A 25,236-nucleotide genomic window follows, 5' to 3' on the forward strand; every position below is an offset into this window, starting at 1 on the left:
TATTTAATATTTTATGGACTTTACAAATAAAAATTGTTACGGATTTGCAAAAGATTAACAGTACAGAAGGTTAACAGTATCATTAATTAAAGAATTTTTTAAAAGCTATAAACAGTACAATTGGTTATAGATTTTTCAAATAAAAAAATTATGAAAGACCAGTAAAAGTGTAAAAGAAAGTAAGATGACATGATTACAAAGCTATGATTTCAATGCCGTGCATGATTCAGACAAACATTCAGACAATGAATGCTCGTGGTTCATTTGGTGTTTTATGGTGTCTGCTTTTTCAGCTTTTTATATAGGAGCTTCACCCCTGTTCCAATAGCAAGAGCGCCACCAGCTGCAATTACCACAGGTCCCAATATTACAGCCTCTGCCACCCCAATTGCCACCCCTCCTGCCACGACTATTCCTGCCCCCACCACTGATCCCACTCCTAGTACCACGTCTTTAATCGTTTCATTCTTCTGGGCCTGTTGAAACATCTCGTTGGTGTAGTGCTTGCCCCCATTCTTCTTCACCATCTCATCTATCATTTGCAGGAGCTCTGTGACCTGAGTCCTGTCATTTACATTGTTATTGTTGAATCCAAAATATCCACCATACCTTTTGATCAAATTCCAAAGGTCATCATTTTTCTTTAGAAACTGATCCAATTTTTTTCCTTTCAGCTGATCGACATGAGTGAACAGAAAGATGGTGTATTTTAAGGCCTCTTCTCCAAAAAACTTCTGAATCCACTCCACAGCATTTTGCTCCTCCTGTGTGAACCTCCCCACACTGATCACCAGCAGGAATGCATGAGGACCAGGAAGACACATGTGCACACACTTCTTTATTTGAGCAGATGTTTCTTCCTCTGTCGATGATCCAAAGATGCCAGGTGTATCCACCACTGTGACTGTTCTACCCATATGGTTGTTCATAGTCTTTTTGCTGCACTCCTCTGTAACTGATGAAGGTGAAGCTTCTGCTGTAAAGGCATATTCTGTGCCCAGGATGGTGTTTCCTGATGAACTCTTTCCCACTCCAGTTTTACCCACCAGAACAATCCTCACTTCAGAATCTGTGAAACAGTGAATTTCAAATGAACATGCAGTAGGTGATTTATAAATACTCGATCATTGATAATGTATTGTAAGCCTATACTAGTCGCTGACTGCATAATGTATTGTGCATAATGTTCCAAAGTGTTGTGATTGTCTGAATATATCAAAATGCTCTGTTTCATAATTAGTGATACCTTCTGTATCTTTAGAGTGTTTTATTTATTCGTATGTCATGATAAACATTAGTCTTGTATATATCAGTTTTGCTCACAGCTGTAGTTTATAAAGCTGATTTGTGTTGACCATGATACATGTTTTTTTAAAGCTGTGTTTGCTGCCATAGAAATATGCATTTACTTACACCGATGTCAATATCACTGCATGCTCCAGGAAATGGAGCTTCAGTTTGCAGTTGTAAGTTCATTTATTTGTAATTGGATTCATATTTGAATGTATACTCACCAGAACGCTTATTGTAAAATGATGCTGTAAGAAAAACCAAACTGTATTTCAAAAATTCTGTCTTTTGGATTCAGACGACACACAACCCTAACTTAAAAGCAATGTGTCAGTATATCAACGTATCAGTGTGTATTTGTGTCAAGTGTGCCCATCTGTCAGTGTGTCTTTAGCCGGCTTTCCATCCAAACCTTTCGAAAAAATAATGCGCAATTTCCACGTTTCGGCAGAAAAAAATGAGAATTAAGCCTTGTTTCCATTCATAACAGTTATGCGAATAAATTTTAGATCACGTGAGAGGACGCCAAACAATAGTGATTTTACATCCATCTGGCAGTTACGCATTTTTACACATTGAGGTTTTGAAACATTTTTTTCTTTTTCTTTTCTATACATGGAGAAGTTAAATTCAATTTTTGCTCTCTCCAGAACTGTTTTTGTATGCATTTGCCATCTTTACATCGTGATCATGTACAGAACCACATGACTTGAGGCATGATACGTCATCATTTATGCGAAAAACCCTTTTCCATCCAGTTTTTCCGAATTTTGGCGATGCGATAGTCTAACTTTTCCACCTCCTCCTAGCATAAAAATCTTTTTGCAATATTTGGGCTTTTTTTCGAATTTTGGACTTTTTCCATCCAGCTTTTTTCATGCGCATTTTCAAAATGCGCAAAAACTCGGTGGATGGAAAACCCTCTAATGTGTCCATGTGTTGGTGTGTCGTCCTCACCACCTGCTCCCCATTACAGTCTGTTTTAACAGATTACCTGTTCTCCAATTAGAGTACAGTGGTACCTCGAGATACGAATTTAATCCGTTCCAGACCCGTGCTCGTATCTCGAACTGCTCGGTTCTGGAAGCAATTTAACAATGTAAAGTATTGTAATTGGTTCCGGTCCTTAAAAAAGTCACAAAACTAGCATAAATGTGGAAAAAAAGACATGTTCTTTATTAATAAAGAAGTTGGGACAATATCGTCAAGCCTTTCGCCGTGTTTGCACTTTTAAAGTTGTCCTTCTGCTTCAGGATAGTGCTAATGGTGGATGTACTCTGGCCGAACAGACCAGCGAGTTCGGCTACACGAGTGCCTTTCTCATGCAGGTGAATAATCTCCTGCTTAGTTTCTATAGTTATCATTCTCTTCTCACTGGACTTTCCACTACTAGAGCCTTTCTTTGGAGCCATAATGCAAAAAAAAAAAACGTTTGTAGTATTGAAATACTGTACTGTATACACCGTACGTACTGTTACTCGTTGCAAAGCACACGTGCGAATGGCTGTGATGACCGGTTCATGCTCGTATCTCGAGCGTGCACTCGGGTGTCGAACAGAAATTTTGCTCGTCTCGGTGCTCGTATCTTGGATCGCTCGTATATAGAGCAGCTCGTATCTCGAGGTACCACTGTATGCTAATAAGGACAACCTGTTCCTTCCTCGTCACTGTTTTTAGCTGTGCTGCTTGGTTTCCTCTTTAATTACGATTCAGTAATGATTCATGTTTCTGTTTCTCTGTCTTGGGTCTGTTTCTCTGTCCCCACATTGCTCTAACCTCCACCTTCCTACTCTGTCTCCTCTCCTTCAGCTTCAGAACCCTCTTCCCCCCTCTCCTCCTCCTCCTTGTCCTAACAGTAGTCCAATTTCCACTAATGCCTTGTTGGACAACAGCACCAGTGGCGGTCGTTGTTAACCCGGGCATCGACCAATCCGGTATAGAATTTCTGTTTTGATCCGCATCATTTGATTTGGTGCAGTTTTTACACCGGATGCCCTTCCTGACGCAACCCTCCCTATTTATCCGGGCTTGGGACTGGCACTAAAATACACTGGTGTGTGCACCCAAGTGGCTAGGTTTTAGTAAAAAAATATCTAAACTGTGATAATGGTTGCATTATTTGTAGTATGATTGTAATTTATAATGCAAAATTTTAATTTACATATTAGTTAATAATTTCCATCATGCTACCTCATACAGTGCTTCTCCATAATTAGTGTGAACTGTGAACCTGCTTTCGGCTGACAAGACAGTCAATGTCAGGTTCCATGTTTGTTACTGCCAATCGCAACAGGTGATGTAAATGTTCATCAGCGAGCCCTTTCCAGCCTTGTGGAGGTCTACAATTTTGTCTCTGGTGTCTTTGGACAGCTCTATGGTCTTAACCAGGTTAGTAGTTGGAGCCTTACCGATTGTGTGGGGTGGACAGGTAGTCTTAATGCAGCTAACGATCGCAAACAGGTGTGTCTAATTTAGAATAAGTGGTGGTGGACTTTTTAGAGGTGGACTAACAGGTTTTTGAGGGCCAGAATTTCTGCTGATTGGAAGATGTTCAAATACTTAGTTGCAGCAGTAACATACAAATAAATTATTTATTCATATGTCATGATAAACATTAGTCCTGTATATATCAGTTTTGCTCATAGCTGTAGTTTATAAAGCTGATTTGTGTTGACCATGATACATGTTTTTTGAAGCTGTGTTTGCTGCCATAGAAATATGCATTTACTTACACCGAAGTCAATATCACTGCATGCTCCAGGAAATGCAGCTTCAGTTTGTAGTTTTAAGTTTATGTCACGTCCAACCCCTCCCTCCTCCCTGGCCCCGTCTAGTTTCCCTGCCCCCATGGTCTCTCCCCCTGTCTGCCATGCCCCTGCCATCATTGTCCTCACCTGCGTCTCGTTTCACCGTCTTGTTCTCTGTGTATATAATCCCCATGGTGTTTCACTCACGTGTCGGTCGTTGTGTGTTTGCTATGTCCCTGTTCCTCCTTATGTCTTTTCCTCTGCGCATTTAGCGTCCTGTAGCCTGAGGCTTCCCTTCACTTCTCCCTCGTGGTTATTGGGTTTGTTCTGGTTTGTCTTCCCTGTTTTGGTCTTGTCTCTCTGTTTAAGTGTTGAGTTATTCCTTCGTACACCTCTCCCCTTCTGTTAGTTTCCCCAGTAGGTTCTGTTTGTATTAGCGTGTCTCCGTCTTTTAGATTCATATGTTTACCTGCGTGTATGTATCTGCGTTCGCTTGTTTATTTTGTCCTAGTTCTACGTAGGTTATTAATGATTCCAGCGATTGTGTTTCATGCGTCTGTGTATTGGTCTGTGTTTTTGTGCTGTGTTCCTGTCCTGTGTAATCAAGTTTGCGCTTTGGTGTTTCAGTATTTGTTGAGGTCTGTCGTGGCATGTTTGTACTCTGTTTGCTAAGTTGTCCTTGTAGGTTCTCTGTTTTGTCTTTCACATGTTCTCCTTAGTTTACTTACCGCTTTACCTAGTTATTTTCCTTTGTGTGGTCCGTTGCCTGCTTTATTTAATAAATAATTCTCTTTCTTGCATTTGCGTCACACCCGTCCCCTTGTTACAGTTCATTTATTTGTAATTGGATTCATATTTGAATGTATACTCACCAGAACGCTTATCATTGTAAAAAGATGCTGTAAGAAAAACAAAACTATTTCAAAAATTCTGTCTTTTGGATTCAGATGACACACAACCCTAACCCTAAACTGTGAATAATGGTTGCATTATTTGTAGTAAGTTTGTAATTTATAAAATTTTAAATTTTAATTTACATATTAGTTAATAATTTCCATCATGCTACCTCATACAGTGCTTCTCCATAATTAGTGTGAACTATGAACCTACTTTCAGCTGACAAGACAGTCAATGTTAGGTTCGACGTTTGTTACTGCCAATCGCAACATGTGATGTAAATGTTCATCAGCGAGCCTGGATCAAGCTGCTTGGCAATAGCCCCATAGCCCTTTCCAGCCTTGTGGAGGTCTACAATTTTGTCTCTGGTGTCTTTGGACAGCTCTATGGTCTTAGTCAGGTTAGTAGTCGGAGCCTTACCGATTATGTGGGGTGGACAGGTAGTCTTAATGCAGCTAACGATTGCAAACAGGTGTGTCTAATGTGGACTAACAGGTCTTTGATGGCCAGCATTTCTGCTGATTGGAAGATGTTAAAATACTTAGTTGCAGCAGTAACATACAAAGAAATTATATAAAAATCATACATTGTGATTTCTGGATTTTTTTTTATATATTTAATTTTTCACAAATAGTCCGCCCCCCTGGGAGACTGAAGAACAGTGAGCTGGCCTTTTAGTTAAAAAATTTACAATATTCTGTGAGCCAGTAAATTTCAAATGAACATGCAGTTGTCAGGGCTGGGTCCAGGACCATCCCTCCTGTCGCCACTGGAGGGAACCCACGAGCGGATTCTCATGGGAGACGCAATCAGCAGTGAGGACCTGCAGCTGTGCCTTCCCCTATTTAATGGGCACGGTTGCAGTGCCTCACTGCTGAGTTGTTTGTTGCCTCTCGCTCTTGCAGCCAGCCTTATTCCCGGTTACTGAGCAGTCGTCTCTCTCTCTCTCTCTCTCTCTCTCTCTCTCTCTACTGTTTTTCGAGGTCTCTTCTCCTGCGCCCTTACTGGCCTTTCTCAAGTTTTCCCCAAGCTGTTTTTTCTCTATTTTTATGTGGCATGGCTAATAATGGGTGTGAGAATAAGACATGATGTACAGCTGGGATAAATTATGGGTGGGGCGGGCTCATTAAGGTTATAAAAACTCTGGAGTCATTGGCAGCTTTTGACTTCTCTACTCTCAACCAACAAGGGGGGAGCTGGCTGGTTTGGCGTGCGGCAGTGTCGTGGAAGCTGCGTTTGGTACATTTGTGGTTGTTTTACGAAGTTTGTTGTGCTGTTTTGCTTCTGTCCTGTGGGTATGACCACAAAGGGTTATTACTTGTGTGGGATTTGTATTTACCATCTCCATGTGCTGACTAGGGTTGACTGTTAACCGGTGTTATCCCTCTGAGTACCGCATTCGCTGAGATGGGTGGTGAAGATGTTTTTATCTATTGCTTGGATTAAATAAAATATACATATTTTCGCTAAACTGCCTTATAACTCATTTATTTGAGAAGCCTTGCAGGGATCCCCTACCCTCTATAAAAGTGGGGTGGCGTAGTTATTGCCACATTTTGGCGCAGTTGGCAGGATCGGTGATTAGATGAAGGCTGTTTAACCGATTGGTGGTCAAAGTTATAGTGGCTCAGTATTCGGATTAGTAATTAGAAGAGTTGGGGAAAGGCACAGAAAGAAGGAAGACAGTGGTCACAGGTGGACTGAAGAGTAGACGGCAACAGAAGAACTTCGGCATCCAGGAGAAGACTGGGAATTGTGACCGAGCCACTTCCAGTTGCAGATTTATTTATTTATTATTATTTTTTAGGGGGGTGGGGAAGTGTGTGTGTGTGATTATTGATTTTGTTTATTGTTGTGGGGAGTAATTTTTTTTTCCTTTTTTTCTTCTCTCTTCTTCCCCTTTTTATAATGGCAGATGAAAATTTGGCAGACCAGCTTAAGGCTCTTACCGAGTTGGTTCAGCAGCTTAGGACGGAGAATACTAGACTTCGGGAGGAGGTAGCTCAGGCGCCTGTAGCTGCCGGAGTAGACGATGCAGTAGAAGGTACTTCAATAAACTCCTCCACCCCCAGGCTGGTTCAAGGGAATTCTTCTATGGTGGGTGGGGCGGTAGATCGTTATGTTTATCTGCCTAGGGACCGAAAATGTCCCAGGTTTTCAGGAAACCTAGCTGTAGATTCCCTGAAGGTGGAAGAGTGGGTGGAGGAAGTGCGGAGGTATTTGGCATTACGTCCTGGGTCTAGGGGGGAGCAGGCACTAGTTGTATTTGATTTGTTGGATGGCGAAGCGAAAGCGGAAGTTAAGTTTCGTCCGGCTTCGGAGACGGAAGGGGCAGAAGGTATTTTTAGTATTTTAACTAGTGTGTATGGGTGTTCACAGTCGTATATTAGCCTCCAGACTCAGTTCTTTCAGCGGCGACAACGGGAGGGCGAGTCATTGAGGGCTTATTCCCACGCATTAATGTTTTTAATGGAGGCTGTGAAGCGTAGGGATCCTTCTTGTTTCGCCAGCCCTGACATTACCTTGCGCGATCAGTTTATTGAGCACATACGTGATGGCTTACTGCGAAGAGAGCTTAGGCGGCAAGTTCGTGTGCATCCTGAGGCGTCCTTTTTGGAGATTCGTAGTGAGGCTATTCGTTGGGTTGAGGAGGGTGAGTCCCTTGGCCATCGCTCCCGTGTACATTCTTGCAATACCCATTCAATAGCCGAGCGGGAGGGAGATGTGAATGCCGTTTTGGTTAATCGCTCTGATGAGTTGGCTGTTTTAAAGGAGGGCCTGCGGAAGCAACAAGCCCAGCTGGACGCTATCATGCGACGTCTTGATTCGTCTCCAGTAACTACTGGCCCTCCAAGTCACTCTCTCAACCGTGATTCTCGCTATCGGTTTCAGGCTGATGGCAAACCGATATGTCTACGTTGCGGTAAGCCTGGGCATATTGCTCGTTGGTGTAAGGTAGATGGAAGGGCGGCTTTGGAAGCTGGAGGGGTGGTAGGTAGCGCTACTGTTCAGCAACAGGAAAACTAGATGCTATCGCCCAGGCGTCGGGAGGGGAGGAAAGGGGCTTTGGATTCTCAAGTGCAACTAGATTGATTGGCACATGTCCTACAGTGGAGATTGAGATTGGGGGGGTGACAGTGGCATGCTTATTGGATACTGGGTCTATGGTAAGCACAGTTACAGAGGAGTTCTTTTGTCAGCATCTACAGGGTCGTTTGCAGTCATCCTTGCAGTCTTGTCCATGGTTGCAGTTGAAGGCTGCTAATGGATTAGAGATTCCATATTTGGGGTATCTGGAAGCCAATGTCTGTGTTTTGGGCAAGGTTTTGCCCTGCATGGGCATATTGGTTACTAAAAGTTCTTGTAATTCTACTGCTCATCTTGCTAAGGAGTCTATTCCCGGTTTACTGGGAATGAATATAATTAGCCGTTGCTACAACGAACTGTTTCTGCACCATGGGCCAGCCTTGTTCCGTTCCCCAGATGTTCAACGGGATGGTAAGGTGTGGCAACGTGCCTTTTCTCAATGTCAGCATTGGGAACGTACCTGTCGAAGGGGTAGAGTGGGCCTGGTGAGGACACAGCGTGGCCCTGCCGTTCGAATACCAGCTGGTACTATGAAGTTGGTGCCCGCATCGTGCCATGGTGGTCTGGGGGGTGTACCTTCTTCTGGGGTGTTGGAGCCCGCGTCGTTTGTGGAGGGCCAATTGCCTGGTGACCTCCTTATACCTTCAGCCCTTTTGACTGTGAACCAGGGAGTCGTGCAGGTTCCGGTGGTAAACGTGGGGTATCAGGATAGGTGGCTTCAGTCTAAAGTGGTGTTGGGGGAACTTCATGTACCCCAAGGCTGGTCTAGTGGTAGTACCGTGCAAGTCCATAGAGATGAGCAGCAGCAGGTAGTGACGATTCAGTCTGTCCAAGGGGATAGTGGGTGTAGTATTGATTTTTCCCAATTTACCTGGCCGTCTCTCTCAGTTCAAGAACAGGACCAAGTTAGGAATACCTTGGAGAAGTATCGTGACGCTTTTAGCCAGCATGATGGTGACTTGGGATGTACTACATTGGTTCAGCATACCATCCCTCTTGTGGACTCTACTCCAGTGAGGCAGCGGTATCGGCGTCTTGCACCGTCCCAGTATGAGTTAGTGAAAGCTCATATACAGGAGTTGGTAGATCGTAATGTAGCAAGCCCTAGTACAAGCCCCTACGCATCGCCTATCGTGGTTGTTCAAAAGAAGGATGGGTCTATTCGACTGTGTGTTGACTATCGTCAGCTCAATGCTAAAACGCGCAAAGACACCTTTCCTTTGCCTAGAATTGAAGAATCCTTAGATGCGTTGGGTGGTGCCAAATGGTTTAGCACATTGGATTTGGCCAGTGGGTACAACCAGGTGGCAGTAGCTGAACCAGATAGAGAGAAAACTGCTTTTTGCACGCCGTTCGGCTTGTTCGAGTTCAATCGTATGCCGTTTGGATTATGTAATGCGCCGAGCACGTTCCAGCGGCTAATGGAACGGATCTTTGGTGACCAGAGTTTCCATTCACTGTTGTTATATTTGGATGATGTTGTTATTTTCTCTCAAACTGTCCCGCAGCATCTCCAACGATTGGATATGGTGCTGGGCAGGTTGCAACAGCATAATCTAAAGTTAAAGCTACAGAAATGTAAGTTTTTTCAGACAGAGGTGGGTTATTTGGGTCATGTTATTTCCGCTGCGGGTGTGTCCACCGACCCAGAGAAGATCCGGGCAGTAGAGGAATGGAAAAGGCCTTCAACGGTTAAAGAGTTGCGGTCCTTTCTAGGTTTCGCCTCATATTACAGGCGGTTCGTGGAAGGGTTTGCCCAATTGGCGGCTCCCCTTCACCAACTGGTGAGTGCGTTACAGGGCTCGCGGAAGCAACCTAGGCCTAGAATCCAGGGCCCTCTCGGGCAGCATTGGGATGAAACCTGTGAAAAGAGCTTCTTAGGCCTTAAAGAGCGATTAGTGAGGGCACCAGTGCTGGGATATGCTGATTTTACTCGCCCTTTCCAAGTGGAAATTGATGCGAGTCATGCAGGGCTGGGAGCTGTGCTGTCTCAGGATGTGGATGGGCAGCGCCGACCTATTGCATATGCCAGTCGTGGGTTGCGACCTACTGAACGAAACATGTCGAACTACAGTACTATGAAATTGGAGCTGCTAGCTTTAAAGTGGGCGGTAACGGAAAAATTTCGGGAGTATCTGTTGGGCAATAAATTTGTCGTCTATACTGATAACAACCCATTGAGCCACTTACAGTCTGCAAAATTGGGGGCGGTAGAACAGCGGTGGGCCTCTCAGCTAGCCTTGTTTGATTATGAGATCCGGTATCGTCCAGGCACGGCTAATCGTAATGCCGACGCCCTTTCAAGATTGCCTGCACCTCCTGAACCTTCTTCTTTGGGGGTGGTGGGCGGGCTTTCTATTCCCCCTGAGGTGGTCTTTCAGGTAGGTGGCCCTGAGAAACCCCACTTGTTGGCGGAGTCTCAGGCCATAGATGCAGTTCCTAGTCGCAGTAAGGCTGATCTTAAGGCGTTACAAGCAGCTGATCCATGTGTTTCTGCGTTCTTGCAGTATTGGAGGCGAGGGCAGAAGCCTACAGGGGTAGAATTAAAGAGGGAGATAGAGGGGTTAAGAGAATTGGCTAGGCAATGGCCCAGGATTACAGAGAGGGAGGGTGTTTTGTATAGACAAGTCCAGTTTCCATCAGCAACCCGCCCAGTGCTGCAGTTGTTGCTGCCAAAAGCACTGCAGGGTGAGGTTCTCGCCAGTCTGCATGACCATCATGGTCACCAGGGCATAGAACGCACTACTGAGCTTGTGCGGCAACGATGTTACTGGCCAAGGATGTGGCAAGATGTGAGGGATTGGTGCCTCCAGTGTGGCCGATGTTCAGTGGCTAAGGCCACCTGCCCTAAAGTAAGAACATTTATGGGCAGTTTGTTGGCCACGCGACCTCTAGAAATTGTGGCCATCGACTTTACCCTTTTGGAACGAGCTAGTAGCGGACAAGAGAACGTGTTGGTAATCACTAATGTCTTTTCAAAGTTTACCCAAGCATATCCTGTGCCTGACCAGAAAGCAAGTACAGTGGTAAAGGTGTTAACTGAAAAGTGGTTCTATGTGTATGGGGTACCCCAAAGGATTCATTCAGATCAGGGTCGTAGCTTTGAGGGGGAGTTGCTGCGACGCCTTTGTGAGCTCTATGGCGTAGAAAAGAGCCGGACCACACCATACCATCCTGAGGGCAATGGGCAATGCGAAAGATTTAATAGGACATTGCATGATTTACTTAGAACATTGCCCCAAGAAAAGAAAAGGAAGTGGCCACAACTGTTACCACAGCTAGTGTTTGCCTATAATACCACTGTACATCAGTCAACCCAGTATTCACCATATGAGTTGATGTTTGGGCAGAAACCGCAGCTGCCTATTGACAGGTTGTTGGGGAATGTTAATGAGGAGGGGGAGGAAAACGTTGACCTCTCTGATTGGGTGACCCAACATAGGGAGCATTTGGCTGAGGTGTATGCTAAGGCAAAAGGGCATTTGGAGGAGGCAGCAGCGTACCGTAGGCGTCATCATAATGTACCGGCACTTATACTCTCTCCAGGTACACGGATACGTTGTAGGAACCACTTTCAGGGTAGGCATAAAGTACAGGATCTTTGGAGTTCTACCATCTTTGAGATAGTTGAATGTTTGGATCAGGTGGGAACCTTGTACAAGATTAGGCCAATGGGGATTGAGGGGGGCTGTAAAACGGTACACCGGTCAGAATTAAAGGTGGTGGCCATGGAAGCAAGCCCACCGGTGTCAGCGGAGAGGGGCATTGTAGAACCTGTTCTACCTGGGCACCCCGAGGCAAGTTTAGATGACTCAGAAGAAGAGAGCGCGTTGGGAGATGTATTGTTGTGTGTAAGGTCCCCTGCAGCTGGTGTTTCCAGGGTGTTGGAGCCTTGTTCAGGCCAGGTAGTTAATCCTGCTCAGGGAGAGCAGGGGCATACAGCCAGCGCGTTATCTATCCCCTTAGCTCCTCAGGAGCCTCTGATGCTTGAGGGTCAAGGACAGGAGCCTTTACCTATTCCTATAGTGCGGCGGTCCGTCCGGAGTACAGCAGGACAGCACCCAAATCCTTTTCATCTCCCTCGTGCAGCTATGTCAAATTCTGTTTATAGCTCAGGTACACCCAGCTCTGTTCTTAATGTTTTCCGGCCTTGGCAGTAGGGCTTTTGGTGAGTTAACTGGTTCACCGGGACGGTGAACTTTGGAAGAGGGGGTGAATGTGGCATGGCTAATAATGGGTGTGAGAATAAGACGTGATGTAGGCCTACAGCTGGGATAAATTATGGGTGGGGCGGGCTCATTAAGGTTATAAAAACTCTGGAGTCATTGGCAGCTTATGACTTCTCTACTCTCAACCAACAAGGGGGGAGCTGGCTGGTTTGGCGTGCGGCAGTGTCGTGGAAGCTGCGTTGGTACATTTGTGGTTGTTTTACGAAGTTTGTTGTGCTGTTTTGCTTCTGTCCTGTGGGTATGACCACAAAGGGTTATTACTTGTGTGGGATTTGTATTTACCATCTCCATGTGCTGACTAGGGTTGACTGTTAACCGGTGTTATCCCTCTGAGTACCGCATTCGCTGAGATGGGTGGTGAAGATGTTTTTATCTATTGCTTGGATTAAATAAAATATACATATTTTCGCTAAACTGCCTTATAACTCATTTATTTGAGAAGCCTTGCAGGGATCCCCTACCCTCTATAAAAGTGGGGTGGCGTAGTTATTGCCACATTTAGTTTTTGTTCTTTTGTTTTCAGCCAGCTCCCTTTCCTGGCTTATATTTATTTTGGTCGTTTGTGCTCCCTTTTTTATCACGACACGTTGAGTGGTTTTCCTCCGTGTGCCTTTTGTTTTCATTCCAGTCAGTTTCTCTGGCTTGTATTTTCTTTGTTCGTTTGTGCTCCCTTGTTACACAGTTTTGTCTCCACCGTTTTTGTTGTTTTCACTCACCTGTTCTCACGTCAAGGGAGTTCCGTATTCTTTTCTGTTTTCGTTTTCTGAGTTATACTCAGTTTTCCTTTTCGGCGTTTCCCGCGGAGGACTCAGTTTGTCGTGTTTTCTTTTGGGTTTTGCCCCTGGGTTCATCTCGTACAAAAACCCCGCGAGTCCCCTGTTCCCTGGGGGTTCGCATGACAGCAGTAGGTGATTTCTAAATACTCGATCACTGATAATGTATTGTAAGCCTATACCAGTTGCTGACTGCATAATGTTTTTAATGTTCCAAATTGTTGTGATTGTCTTTGAATATATCAAAATGCTCTATGTTTCATAATTAGTGATACCTTCTGTATCTATAAAGTATGATTTATTTATTCGTATGTCATGATAAACATTAGTCCAGTATATATCATTTTTTCTCACAGCTGTAGTTTATAAAGCTGATTTGTGTTGACCATGATGCATGTTTTTTTAAAGCTGTATTTGCTGCCATAGAAATATGCACGTCTAGCTCCGCCTTCCGCCCCAGTCCTGTGTCGTATGCCCTAGCCCTGGCTAGTTCCCCGGTGTTATGGTTCCCTTCTGGTTGTCACACCCCTTTCATCAACGTTTGCACCTGTGTCTTGTTTTCCCCCCTTCTTGTGTATTTAGTTTCCCCCTGTCTCATTCACCGACGTCGGCCGTTTGCTGTGCTCCTTCGTCTGCCGTAGTTCTTCGTAGTCCCTAAGTATTCCGTGTTTCTGGTCATTGTTCGTTTGTTCCTAGTTTCTGTTTAAGCTTATGTGCGTGTTGTCTCTGCTCTCGCTTGTTTGTTTTATTTATGTAGTTGTCTCTAGTTTCGGATTCATACCTATTTCTCCGTTGTTCTCCGAGTCGCCTAGTCTAGTCTACCCAAGCCCAGTTAAGTGTTTTCCTCTTCCGCGTTTCCCTTCGCTGTTTCGTCATATCGTTAAGTATTGGTGTGTCTTGTTTTCTCTTTGATTGGTGTTAGTTGTTTTCCTGAGGGTCTGTGATCTTAGTTCGAGTTTCTGTTGCTCGACTTATGTTTGTATTTTACTTGGATGTGTTTACTAGCCTTAGTGTATTGTCTGTACTCTGTTTATATAGTTTCTCCATTCATTGTGTAGCGTTTCTTACTAGCCTTGGTGTATTGTCTGTACTCTAATTATATAGTTTCTCCATTAGTTGTGTAGCGTTTCTTGCTAGCCTTGGTGTATTGTCTGTACTCTGTTTATATAGATTCTCCATTAGTTGTGTAGCGTTTCTTACTAGCCTTGGTGTATTGTCTGTACTGTGTTTATGTAGATTCTCCATTCGTTGTGTAGCATTTCTGTTTACACTCTGTTGTTTTGTTTTCATTTCGTTATTAAACCTCTCCAAGTTTGCAGTTGCGTCACGCCTACACCTCAGCAAACGTAACAATGCATTTACTGACACCGATGTCAATATCACAGTATGCTCCAGGAAATGCAGCTTCAGTTTGTAGTTTTAAGTTCATTTATTTGTAATTGGAGTCATATTTGAATGTATACTCACCAGAACTCTCATCATTGTTAAAAGATGCTGTAAGAAAAACAAAACTGTATTTAAAAAAATTCTATTTTCTGGATTCAGATGACACACAAGCCTAATTCTAACCTAAAATCAATGTGTCAGTATATCAACGTATCAGTGTGTTTTTGTGTCAGTGTGCCCATGTGTCAGTTTGTCATTGTGTTGGTGTGTTGTGTCGTCCTCAACAACCTGCTCCCCATTACAGGCTGTTTTAACAGATTACATGTTCTCCAATTAGAGTATGCTAATAAGGACATGTTCCTTCCTCTTCACTGTTTCTTAACTGTGCTGCTTGGTTTATTCTTTAATTACGATTCAGTAATGATTCATGTTTCTGTTTCTCTGTCTTGGGTCTGTTTCTCTGTCCCCACATTGCTCAATTTGTCTGTGTACTGATTTCTTGCCTGTTCCCAGTTGCCTAAGCAGTATTTTTGTATAATTAAATTTTTGAGTTCTGGCAGCTAGCCTAAGCCTACCAATGTTATTTATTTTATTACAGTTTTATTAGTTTAATGTAGTGTTCTGATAACTGTGAGCAGTTCAAGTAGCTTGAGTGTCAGCCTCAAAGATATTGTGTTGTGTTTGTACAAGTTAAAAACATATGTGCACAGACATCCCAAGTCTCCCGGAAGCTGCGGGAGTCTCCCGCATTTCGGTAGTGTCTCCCTGATACCCGCGAGTCACATATAATCTCCCGGAATTCAGAACGAGTGACCCACACAAACGCGCACACAGGCGACAGACTTTTTTTTCTCTAATCGCGAGTGGGAAGGAGAGAGAGGGGGTTCTGATTGGCCTGTTCTCCGCTCAACAACTTACTTATATTCGCCGCCGCCTTCCCCCCCCACCACGCTCAACAACTTTCACTCGACACCCCCCCCCCCACCCCCCGCTCAACAACTTAACCTCCGGGGGGGTAACCTCCCTGAAATCAACTTTTGCAACTTGGGATGCCTGTGTACAAGAATAAATAAATCAGACATATTGTCTTGGATTTACCTTTGTGTGTTTACGTTATTGCAATATGTTAATCAAACATTTACAATTATAATATCTTTATAAATGTATTCTGCTTTCATGCCACCAGACCAGAGTAGCTCCTGAGATCCTGAGAATCGTTTTGAATCGAGAATCGTTTTTGAATCGAATTGTGACCCCAAGAATCGATTCTGAATCGAATTGTGGGATTCCCAAAGATTCGCAGCCCTAGCAGTAACATACAAAGAAATTATTTTTTTAATCATACATTCTGAATTCTTGATTTTTATTTTTTGTATATTTAATTTTTCACAAATAGTCCAGCCCCCTGGGAGACTGAAGAACATTGAGCTGGCCTTTTAGCTAAAAAGTTTACAATATTCTGTGATCCAGTAAATTTCAAGTGAACATGCAGTAGGTGATTTCTAAATACTTGATCACTGATAATGTATTGTAAACCTATACCAGTTGCTAACTGCATAATGTATTTAATGTTCCAAACTGTTGTGATTGTCTTCACTGAAATCCCTGAAATCAACTTTTGCAACTTGGGATGTCTGCATGATACATGTTTTTATAAGCTGTATTTGCTGCCATAGAAATATGCATTTACTTACACCGATGTCAATATCACAGTATGCTCCAGGAAATGCAGCTTCAGTTTGTAGTTTTAAGTTCATTTATTTGTAATTGGATTCATATTTGAATGTATACTCACCAGAAATCTCATCATTGTTATAAGATGCTGTAAGAAAAACAAAACTGTATTTCAAAAATTCTATTTTCTGGATTCAGACGACACACAAGCCTAATCCTAACCTAAAAGCAATGTGTCAGTATATCAACGTATCTGTGTTTTTGTGTTGGTGTGTTATCCTCACCACCTGCTCCCCATTACAGGCTGTTTTAACAGATTACCTGTTCTCCAATTAGAGTGTGCTAATAATGACAACCTGTTCCTTCCTCTTCACTGTTTCTTAACTGTGCTGCTTGGTTTATTCTTTAATTATGATTCAGTAATGATTCATTTTTTTTGTTTCACTGTCTTGGGTCTGTTTCTCTGTCCCCACATTGCTCAGTTTGTGTACTGATTTCCTGCCTGTTCCAAGTTGCTGTTGCTTGACTACACTATATTCCCGTGTACTTCTTTATTTCCTCTGCCTAACCTGCACTGCCCTGTTTGCCTGTGTAATCCTTCAACATCAGATTTGAATACAGAAGTGAATGGTGCTGACAAGGAAAATGAAAGCTCAAGTGTACATGTGCACATATGGCAACATTTTCAACTGGCTACTGTACAATATTCTAAGTGTTTCTATTATTACATTCACAAATATTATATTTTAATTCGGTGATGCAAATGTTCATCAGCGAGCCTGGATCAAGCTGCTTGGCAATTTCCCTGTAGCCCTAGGGTGGACACGTGTCTTTATGCAGCTAACGACCGCAAACAGGTGCTTCTAATTTAGAATAAGTGGAGGTGGACTTTTTAGAGGTGAACTAACAGGTCTTTGAGGGCCAAAATTTTTGCTGATTGGCTGATGTTCAAAAAATCATACATTGTGATTTCCAGATTTGCTACACTGTGACGAATGGTGTAGTCAAAGAAAGCACGGATCAAACCCAGATCAAGGGAGAAAAAATAATAATCCAATGTCAATGTGAAAAAGCAGTCCAAGTCAAGCAGAGGTACAAAATCCAAAACGTGAAAAACAGTCAAACCAGATCAAACCATAAAGATCAATGCAATAGAAAATGCTTAGCATGCTTCTAACTGTAACGGTTGGAGGCTGGACGCAAGTGCGGACTTTGAAGGAGATTAATAACAAAACTAAAGAAACCACAGGAAGTAGGGCTGGGCGATAAAACTATAAGGTCATTATAACGTCTCAATAGAAATATAAGACGCATTTGATTGAAATCGATAAAATTCAATTCCCGCCATGTTTTGACAGACAATATGAATAGCCAATGACAATAGCGCTGCCCAGACCAATCAAGCGGATGAACTAGAGTATTTGAAACAGCCATTTCAGGGTTGAAGCATAGGCTACAGCACTGAAAGTAGGAATAGTGGCCGCTTAGCGCACGTGCTAATAATTAAATACGCAAAGCAAGTTCATCAAAATGAGGTGTGCACTACATTTCTGAAACGCACTACAAATTCAGAAACGCTGCAAATCCAGCCACATGTCATGCCCAACTCTGCCCTCCTCCCTTGTCCTGCCTTGTCTCCCCATTTCCATAGTTCCCTCTGTCTGTCACGCCCTCTGCACTCACTGTTTTAACCTGTGTCTCGTTTCATTTCCCTGTTTCTGTGTATTTAGTTTCCCCTGCCCAGTCTATTGTTGTTGGTCGTTGAGTGTAAGTACCCTACAGAGGTGGGACCAAGTCAGTGTTTTGCAAGTCTCAAGTAAGTCCAAGTCTTTATCCTCAAGTCCCGAGTCTTTGCAAGTAAACAGGTTCAAGTCCAATTCAAGTCCCAAGTTATTGGTGTAAAAGTCCAAGTCAAGTCTAAGTCTCTGAATATTTTTTCAAGTCAACTCAAAAGTCTTAATATTAATGACTCGAGTCTGACTCGAGTCCAAGTCATGTGACTCGAGTCCCCACCTCTGGTACCCTCATGTTGCCTTGTCTCCGCTCGCCTCCGATTCTCCCTCCGATTAGTTTGTTTCCCCTTTTGTGTCTTGTAGCATGTGCCTCACCCGTTGATTCCCTCCGTGCCTTTTCACCGTTCTCAATTAAAGCAGCCTCAGTTTACCTTTGTTTGTTTCCCTTTCAGTTTCAGTTAGTTCCCGTTTATTATCTGTGATTCTCCTAGTAGTGTTTAAATGTTTAGGTTGTAACTTATGGTTGTTCTCCTTGTCGCTTCCTCATTCCTTTGTGTTCAGTGAGTTTAAATGTGTAGTTGTATAGTTATTGTCTTTAGTTATCTTTCCCCGTTTATCTATCGTGTTGGCTCCTGTGTGTTTCCCGTTTATAGTGCTTCCCTGTTGCCATGTCTTCCCTCGTTGTATATTAAACTAATAATTCTAATTGCATTATTCTGCGTTTGCGTCATGCCTGCCCATCGAAAAAGTTACAGAATGACCGACCCTAGTAATATGACACTAGGTCCCTAGTAATATGACCCTAGCTCCCGATGAGGTTGCCCCGGCGCCTGCTGCTCCCGATGACGCCTCTCTAGCCCCTGATGACGCTGCCCCAGTGTCCCCGGCCCCTGACGACGGTGCCCCGGCGTCCCCGCCTTCCGATGATGTCACGCCGGCGGTCCTGCCTCCTGACGACACTGCACCAGTGGCTATGCCCCTTGTGGCTGTCTCACGGGCCCCGTCGCCTCCAAGGATCTCCTCGCCGGCCTCAATCCCTCTGAACATCTCCTCGCTGGCCACGACGCCTTCCCTAGACAATCCCTTGGCTCTTGACCCCGCAACCCAGAGGGAGTCACCTACGGCTCCTGGCCCTGAAACTCCAAGGGGGTTATCCACGGCCCGTTGTCCAGTCTCCACAGTGACTGCATTGCCCGCCTATGGACCTGAGACTGATAAACATTGTGTTGGCCTAAATGTGGTTCCCCTTACAAACTCTTGCTTCCCTGTTGCCGTGTCTTCCCTCGTTGTATATTAAACTAATAATTCTAATTGCATTATCCTGCGTTTGCATCATGCCTGCCCGTCTATAACGTTAGACCACAACACAACGGAAGTTTTTCTCAACAAATGCTTTTACGCAGGCACTTTGTAGGTTTTTAGCCATAAACAACTATTGTGTTACACAGTTTCTCATTACGTTAAACGGGATTTAAGTAGTAGGCCTATAGCTCTTTAAATGTAGCAGCTGTATTAACTGAACTAGCTAGCTATTTAGATAGAAACTATGTTGTATTAAATGGAATTTTAAGCCTTAGTTTCTGTCTAAATACCTACATTCACTACATAAATACCTAGTTCACTACATTTAACCCTTTGATGCGCAACATATGCATACCCCCTCTAATGCACAACATGGGTCAAAAATGACCCGCATTCATATCCAGTGTCATATAATGCTGGTAGGGTTTTCCTGTGTTCCTGTCTTTTGAATCTATTCTTTTTATGATTGAATATTCCAAATATTCATTAACCCTTTGATGCGCAACATGGGTCAAAAGTGACCCAGCTGAGTTTTTATTTTCTATATCTTTGCAATAAATTAATTTAATCATTCAGCCTTCAAGGTATTCCTCAATTAACTTGTTTTTGATCATCATATATCCTTAATTTATTTTTTCATTTCTTACTTTTTGAATAAAAACCCTTTTTGTATCACTACCCCTCTAATGCACAACATGGGTCTAAAATGACCCGCATTCATTTTCTATGTTACTTCATGTTTGGCTGAGTGTTTCTATGGTACATCTTTTAAATTAATAAATCATTAATCATTTTATATCCCAAGTTTGCAGTAAATATCTTGTTTTTGTTTAATACAAATCTTGATTCTTATTTTCCTTTTTTACTTTCAGAAAAAACACATCTTTTGTATTTATACATCAAGTTTACACACATGGGTCACAAACGACCCACATGCATTTACCATTTCATAACTCACCACAGCTCCCATCACACAAGTATTGTTTTTTCAATTGTTCTAACATTACTTTAGAAAATATTTTGATGATCTTTGGGAAAGACAATTGTACATACTGTAATATTTTATTAGGTTTAGGTTACCTTGAGAGTGAGTACATTACTTGTAAGAAGGTCACAAGTAATTATTATTTACTAGCTAACTGTTGAACCTCGAAGAGGCCTGTGGTTCTCTAGTACAACATGGTGGGTGTTTCCATCCTCAATGTCTACACCAACTTCACCTGCACAACACCCTGGTGATATGGGTGGTGTGAATTCACCTGCACAACACCCTGGTGATATGGGTGGTGTGAATTCACCTGCACAACACCCTGGTGATATGGGTGGTGTGAACGCTGCATGGCTGCTATTCATCAAGGAACTGAACAAAAATCTTGTCATGACACATATGAAGAGGTACATGGAGGGCTCACCCAAACTCCAACAGCATGTGCTTGAGGCAGTGGGAAGATGTGGGTTACAAAAACAAACCACAGCCACCACCCATCCTCAAAAAGACATCACCAAGGAGGGCCAACGACAGAGGAAGAGGTGCGCTCGCTGCCCTCTTCCCAAAGACAGAAAGAGGAAAAGGTGCAGAGACAGAAAGGCCAGCCAGCCCAGGGGGCAGGTGAACCAGATGCCTGAACCACCTCAACTGACTCCTCTCTACAAGATGGAGCAGCGAGACTACTCCGAGTCTCTCCCAGATGACCATACTCCTCACCTTATCTCTAAGGGAGACCCGAACACCCAGCAGAGGAAACTCATTTCAGCCGCTTGTATTCGCAGTCTCATTCTTTGTCTCATTGTATTCATGATCTCATACTAGCCAAAGCTTACAGTATGACCATAGGTGAGACTTGGAATGTAGACCAGTAAAAACCCTTCACCACAACGGTCCGTTACAGCGTTCGCGACACTGCAGAGGCTGCACCGATCTGCCAGTCACCCACCTGTTTTCTGCTCACTGTCCTCACCCGAGCGTCTTTTCACCTGTCCCTCGTTCCCTTGTCTGTGTTTGTATTCAAGTCCAGTTTTCTGTTCAGCCTTTGTTGCATCATTAGTCTTCCACACTAAGTGTTGCGGTATTTATCTTATAGTCATCATAGTCAGAGTCATAATCTTAAGGTCTTGTTGTCCTGTCCGGCTTTCCCTATTTGTCTTGTTCCTCCATGTTCTGTTTTTGGATCTTGCCTATACCCTTTATTGGTTATTTTGAAGATGCTTTGTTTAAATTTCCTCTTCCTTTGATGTCTGCATTTGGGTGGTCACTTTGAAAACCTGACATTGTGTGTGTGTGATAAAATGAAAAATATGTGGTAAAAACCAAATAAATGTTTGACCCCACTCACTACTAAAGTAACAACTTAAAACTAGTTATTATTGGATTATGTTACTTTATTTTATATCACATTTGGATGAAGGGGTCATTTTGACCCATGTGTGTAAATTCAATGTACTATTATAGAAACTATTTTTGTTCAATAAGTATTAAAGTACAAATGTAAATAATGATCAGCAGTGATCAAAAACAAGATATTTAATGAATACTTGAAATATTCAATCATAAAAGGAATAGATTCAAAAGACAGGAACACAGAAAAACCCCACCAGCATTATATAACACTGGATATGAATGCGGGTCATTTTTGACCCATGTGTGTAAATTCAATGTACTATTATAGAAACTATTTTTGCTCAATAAGTATTAAAGTTCAAATGAAAATAATTATCATCAGTGATCAAAAACAAGATATTTAAAGAGCATTTAGCTTGAAATAAAGTGATAAGCAATTTTATCACGTGTAAGACAAATGATGCAATGTCTCAAAACTAGTGGTGTCCTTTTACCCTTAGTAAAAAGACCTTTACCCTTAGTTTTTGTCTAAATAGCTAGTTATCTATCTAGCTACATTTAAAGAGCATTCGAAATTCCAGTCCAGTTGTGCTGAATTTCAATTCCTCCGCAGAATCCGACTCCCCTCGTTTGCGTGCACATAAAGACACTACAGATATTTGGATTAAAATGAAACCCTCCATTAAAAAGGTTAATATAAAAAGGGTTATATTATTAGACACTTGACGTGCTTTATGTGGAATAGCATACACATGCGGATAAGTCACCAAAATTAAAAAAAAGATGTTAACCAGACATTTCAGTCCTGAGAGCTACAGTGATTATAATGTAGTTCACTGAGCACTCATTTTGTTTTGCTATGATGAACACTTGAAGATTACGCCTTATTTATGCATACAAACAACGGAAATCGCAAATATCATCTGTTGCATCTTTATATGTGTGCAAACGAGGGGAGTCAGATTCTGCTGAGGAGTCGTAACAGCGGCATTCAACATAATGAGAGACTATATGTAAGGGGATTTATGATTTACTGTCTGTGATGCTCAATCAGACTCAAAAATTTTGTTCATTCCCTTATCCGTGTTTCTGCCCCTCAGTTTCAACTTTTCTTCTTCAGTTACAGTTCTTATTAAACTTTGGAACCCTTTCCTGACACCCGTGTGTTGTGAATCTGAAGACGATATCAAAGCCTTTACACTGTATAACAACTCTTATGATTAACAATCTGCAGGTTGTAGCCAGAAACAAGAGTTGTATTATAGTCGTGTTGTTAATTTCTCACTTAAAGTTTAAAGGAAATAGCGTTTTGATTTATATCGTGATATATATCGATATCGATTGATATGAAAAACATTATAGTGATAAGATTTTTTCCCATATCGCTCAACTCTAACAGGAAGTATACAGACGTGAAACCAATACAAATCAAACATCCCACTTATTTATTTACCACTTTGTCACCATCTTGTGAGTGGTGTTCCTTGTGATACCTGTGTCTTCCTTCCTCAGTATAAATATTCCTCTGTACATTTTAGCCCTGTGGGTTGTTGCTTGTGAACCCTTTCGTTCATGGACTTTTGATGTTTGTGAATATGTTAAGTGATTGCTGTTTTCATCTTTTACTTCTGTATTAACAAAAGTCTTTTCTTTAAACATAGCTTGATTTGTACAGCCTCCCATAGCCACAGGCATCTTAATTTGATATGTAATTTGATCCATATTTTAATGAATACTCACCAGACCAGTCGTCTGAATTCTCATCATTTTGAAGCAAATGTACTGGAAGAAAACCAAAAATTTCAAAAATTCAGAAGACAGACAGAAAGAGAGAAAGAAACCCACAAGCAGTGTATCAGTGTATCACTGTGGTAGTGTATCACTGTGTCAGTGTGTTAGAGGGTCTGTGTATCAGTGTGTTAGTCTATCAGTGTGTTAGTGTATCCGTGTGTCAGTACATCTGTGTGCCAGTGTGGCAATGATTGTCAGTGTAACAGTGTGTCAGAATATCCATGTATGAGTGTGCCGGTGTTGTATGAGTGTGCCAGTGTATCTGTGTGGCAGTTAATCAGTCTGCAAGTGTATCTGTGGCAGAGTGTCAGTGTGGCAGTGTATCAGTGTGTCAATGTATCACTTTGTCAGTGTGGCAGTGCGTTAGGCTATTTTAACATATCACCTGTTCTCTATTCCAATCTATTCTGCCTGTTTCTTCTTGGTTCATATTGTTTTTTAGCTGTGCTGCTTTGTTCCCAATAGTTATCTTTCTCATTCTGCTAATTGCTGTAAATGATTCTTAATTTTACAGCTCCTTCAACAAAAACCTTTTAAGTTAACGTGTTTACTCAGGATCTTTTTTTGTTTTGTTTGGCTATTTAATGAAGCTAAAAAACCTTCATAAACATTTTATCTTCTTAAACCCTTGTTCTTGAAGTTCCACATATTTGAAACATGTAAACACATACTTTGCTTGCACCTGTTTCTGCATGATGGAACTACAGCTTTGATGCATTCCCATCCCTGCCTAAACCTTCCTTAATGCACATAGTCGGCACACTTTGTAGTTGTTCTATCTTTTAGATCTAACCTAACCCCAAACTTGCTCTGCTGGCCATATTTGTGTCCACACATGGGGGAAATGTTGATCTGAATGATTCATTTAAGTACAAAAAAATGCTGAATACTTCTGTACTTCTACTTAAGTAAAGTTTTTAAAGAACACTTCAACTTCTACTCAAGTCAATTTTTTGATAGAGTACTTGTACTTTTACTCAAGTATGGGTGTCACATATGACCATGCCCCCCTCCCGTAGCTGTCACTCCGAACTCCCTCATGTCTGTGTTCCGTGTCTGTTCATCCCGCCCAGCTCGTTTGTCTTCGTGATGCTTCGTTTGTTACCACGCCCCTGTATTATCATTCACACCTGTCCCTTGTTTTCAGTCCCATGTATATAAGCCCGAGTCTCCCTTGTCCTTTGTCGGGTATTTTGACTGTTTATTCTTTGTACTTGGCCGTAGTGTGTTCCTGCTTTCTTTGATTCTTTGTATGTACTCGTGTCCCTTGTCCTTGTCATGCCCGTGTATGCATGTTTTACGGACTGCCCTCCCGTTATGGACCCGGACTGGCTAAGCGATGACGATTATGGTATTCCCTCGAATAAATCTCGCTCTTCTCAGCGTTTGTGTCCACCTCCTCGCTCCGTGGCGCGAGCCACGTTACAATGGGTCTCTAATACTTTATACATCACTGAGTATAACAGCCTTTTAAGCAGAAAGTGAACGTTAAAGTAAGTTAAAATGAACTAGACGTTATATTTTCCCTGACTGTACCAAAAGAGTAGCGGCTCATCCAGAATTTTCTATTTTTAAACGAACACAAAAGAGCGTGGTGTGAGATAGTAATAGTGTACTGTATTATGTACTGTAGTGCACCAGTATACTATTATAATCTCACACCACGCTCTTTTGTATGTTTAAGAACTATTTAAACAAAGCCTATCAACTGAAAAACCTTCCACTTTCAGCTTGGATGCTGGACTTGTTAGACAGTGTCATTATGCTTCATATATCAACAAGGTAATGGTGAATGTTACAAAATGTTTCATACTCACCCTGATCACTCATGTCTTCAAAATAATTGTTTTTATTTTTTTGGTTGAAACAATACTGTCACAGCAATCTCACAGGCACCACTGAGGATTTCTCTTTAGTTATTTTGCAGAAGTCTGTTCAGCTTATACAATCTATGAAAAAAGTGATTGTTAAAAGAAGATATGTTGTTGG

At 42.4% G+C, this 25,236-nt stretch overlaps 1 protein-coding gene across 3 annotated transcripts; it reads right to left on the minus strand.

Annotated features, from left to right (window-relative positions):
- On the minus strand, positions 1-25,236 carry LOC143496623 (GTPase IMAP family member 9-like). 3 transcript variants are annotated; one of them, XM_076992802.1, is made up of 7 exons: positions 25,065-25,236; positions 23,197-23,238; positions 16,205-16,231; positions 14,491-14,517; positions 4,910-4,936; positions 1,515-1,538; positions 1-1,069 (listed from the first exon to the last, which is right to left on the minus strand). In XM_076992802.1, the coding sequence occupies exons 1-7, from the start codon at positions 25,075-25,077 to the stop codon at positions 273-275; spliced, it is 957 nt and encodes a 318-aa protein (XP_076848917.1). In that variant the 5' UTR covers positions 25,078-25,236; the 3' UTR covers positions 1-272. The 3 variants fall into 3 exon arrangements, with proteins under 3 accessions (XP_076848917.1, XP_076848918.1, XP_076848919.1); XM_076992803.1 differs by lacking the exon at positions 4,910-4,936; XM_076992804.1 differs by lacking the exons at positions 1,515-1,538; positions 4,910-4,936.

This window comes from Brachyhypopomus gauderio, unplaced genomic scaffold, assembly GCF_052324685.1.
Source record: "Brachyhypopomus gauderio isolate BG-103 unplaced genomic scaffold, BGAUD_0.2 sc97, whole genome shotgun sequence".
In the NCBI taxonomy this organism is placed as follows: Eukaryota; Metazoa; Chordata; class Actinopteri; order Gymnotiformes; family Hypopomidae; genus Brachyhypopomus; species Brachyhypopomus gauderio.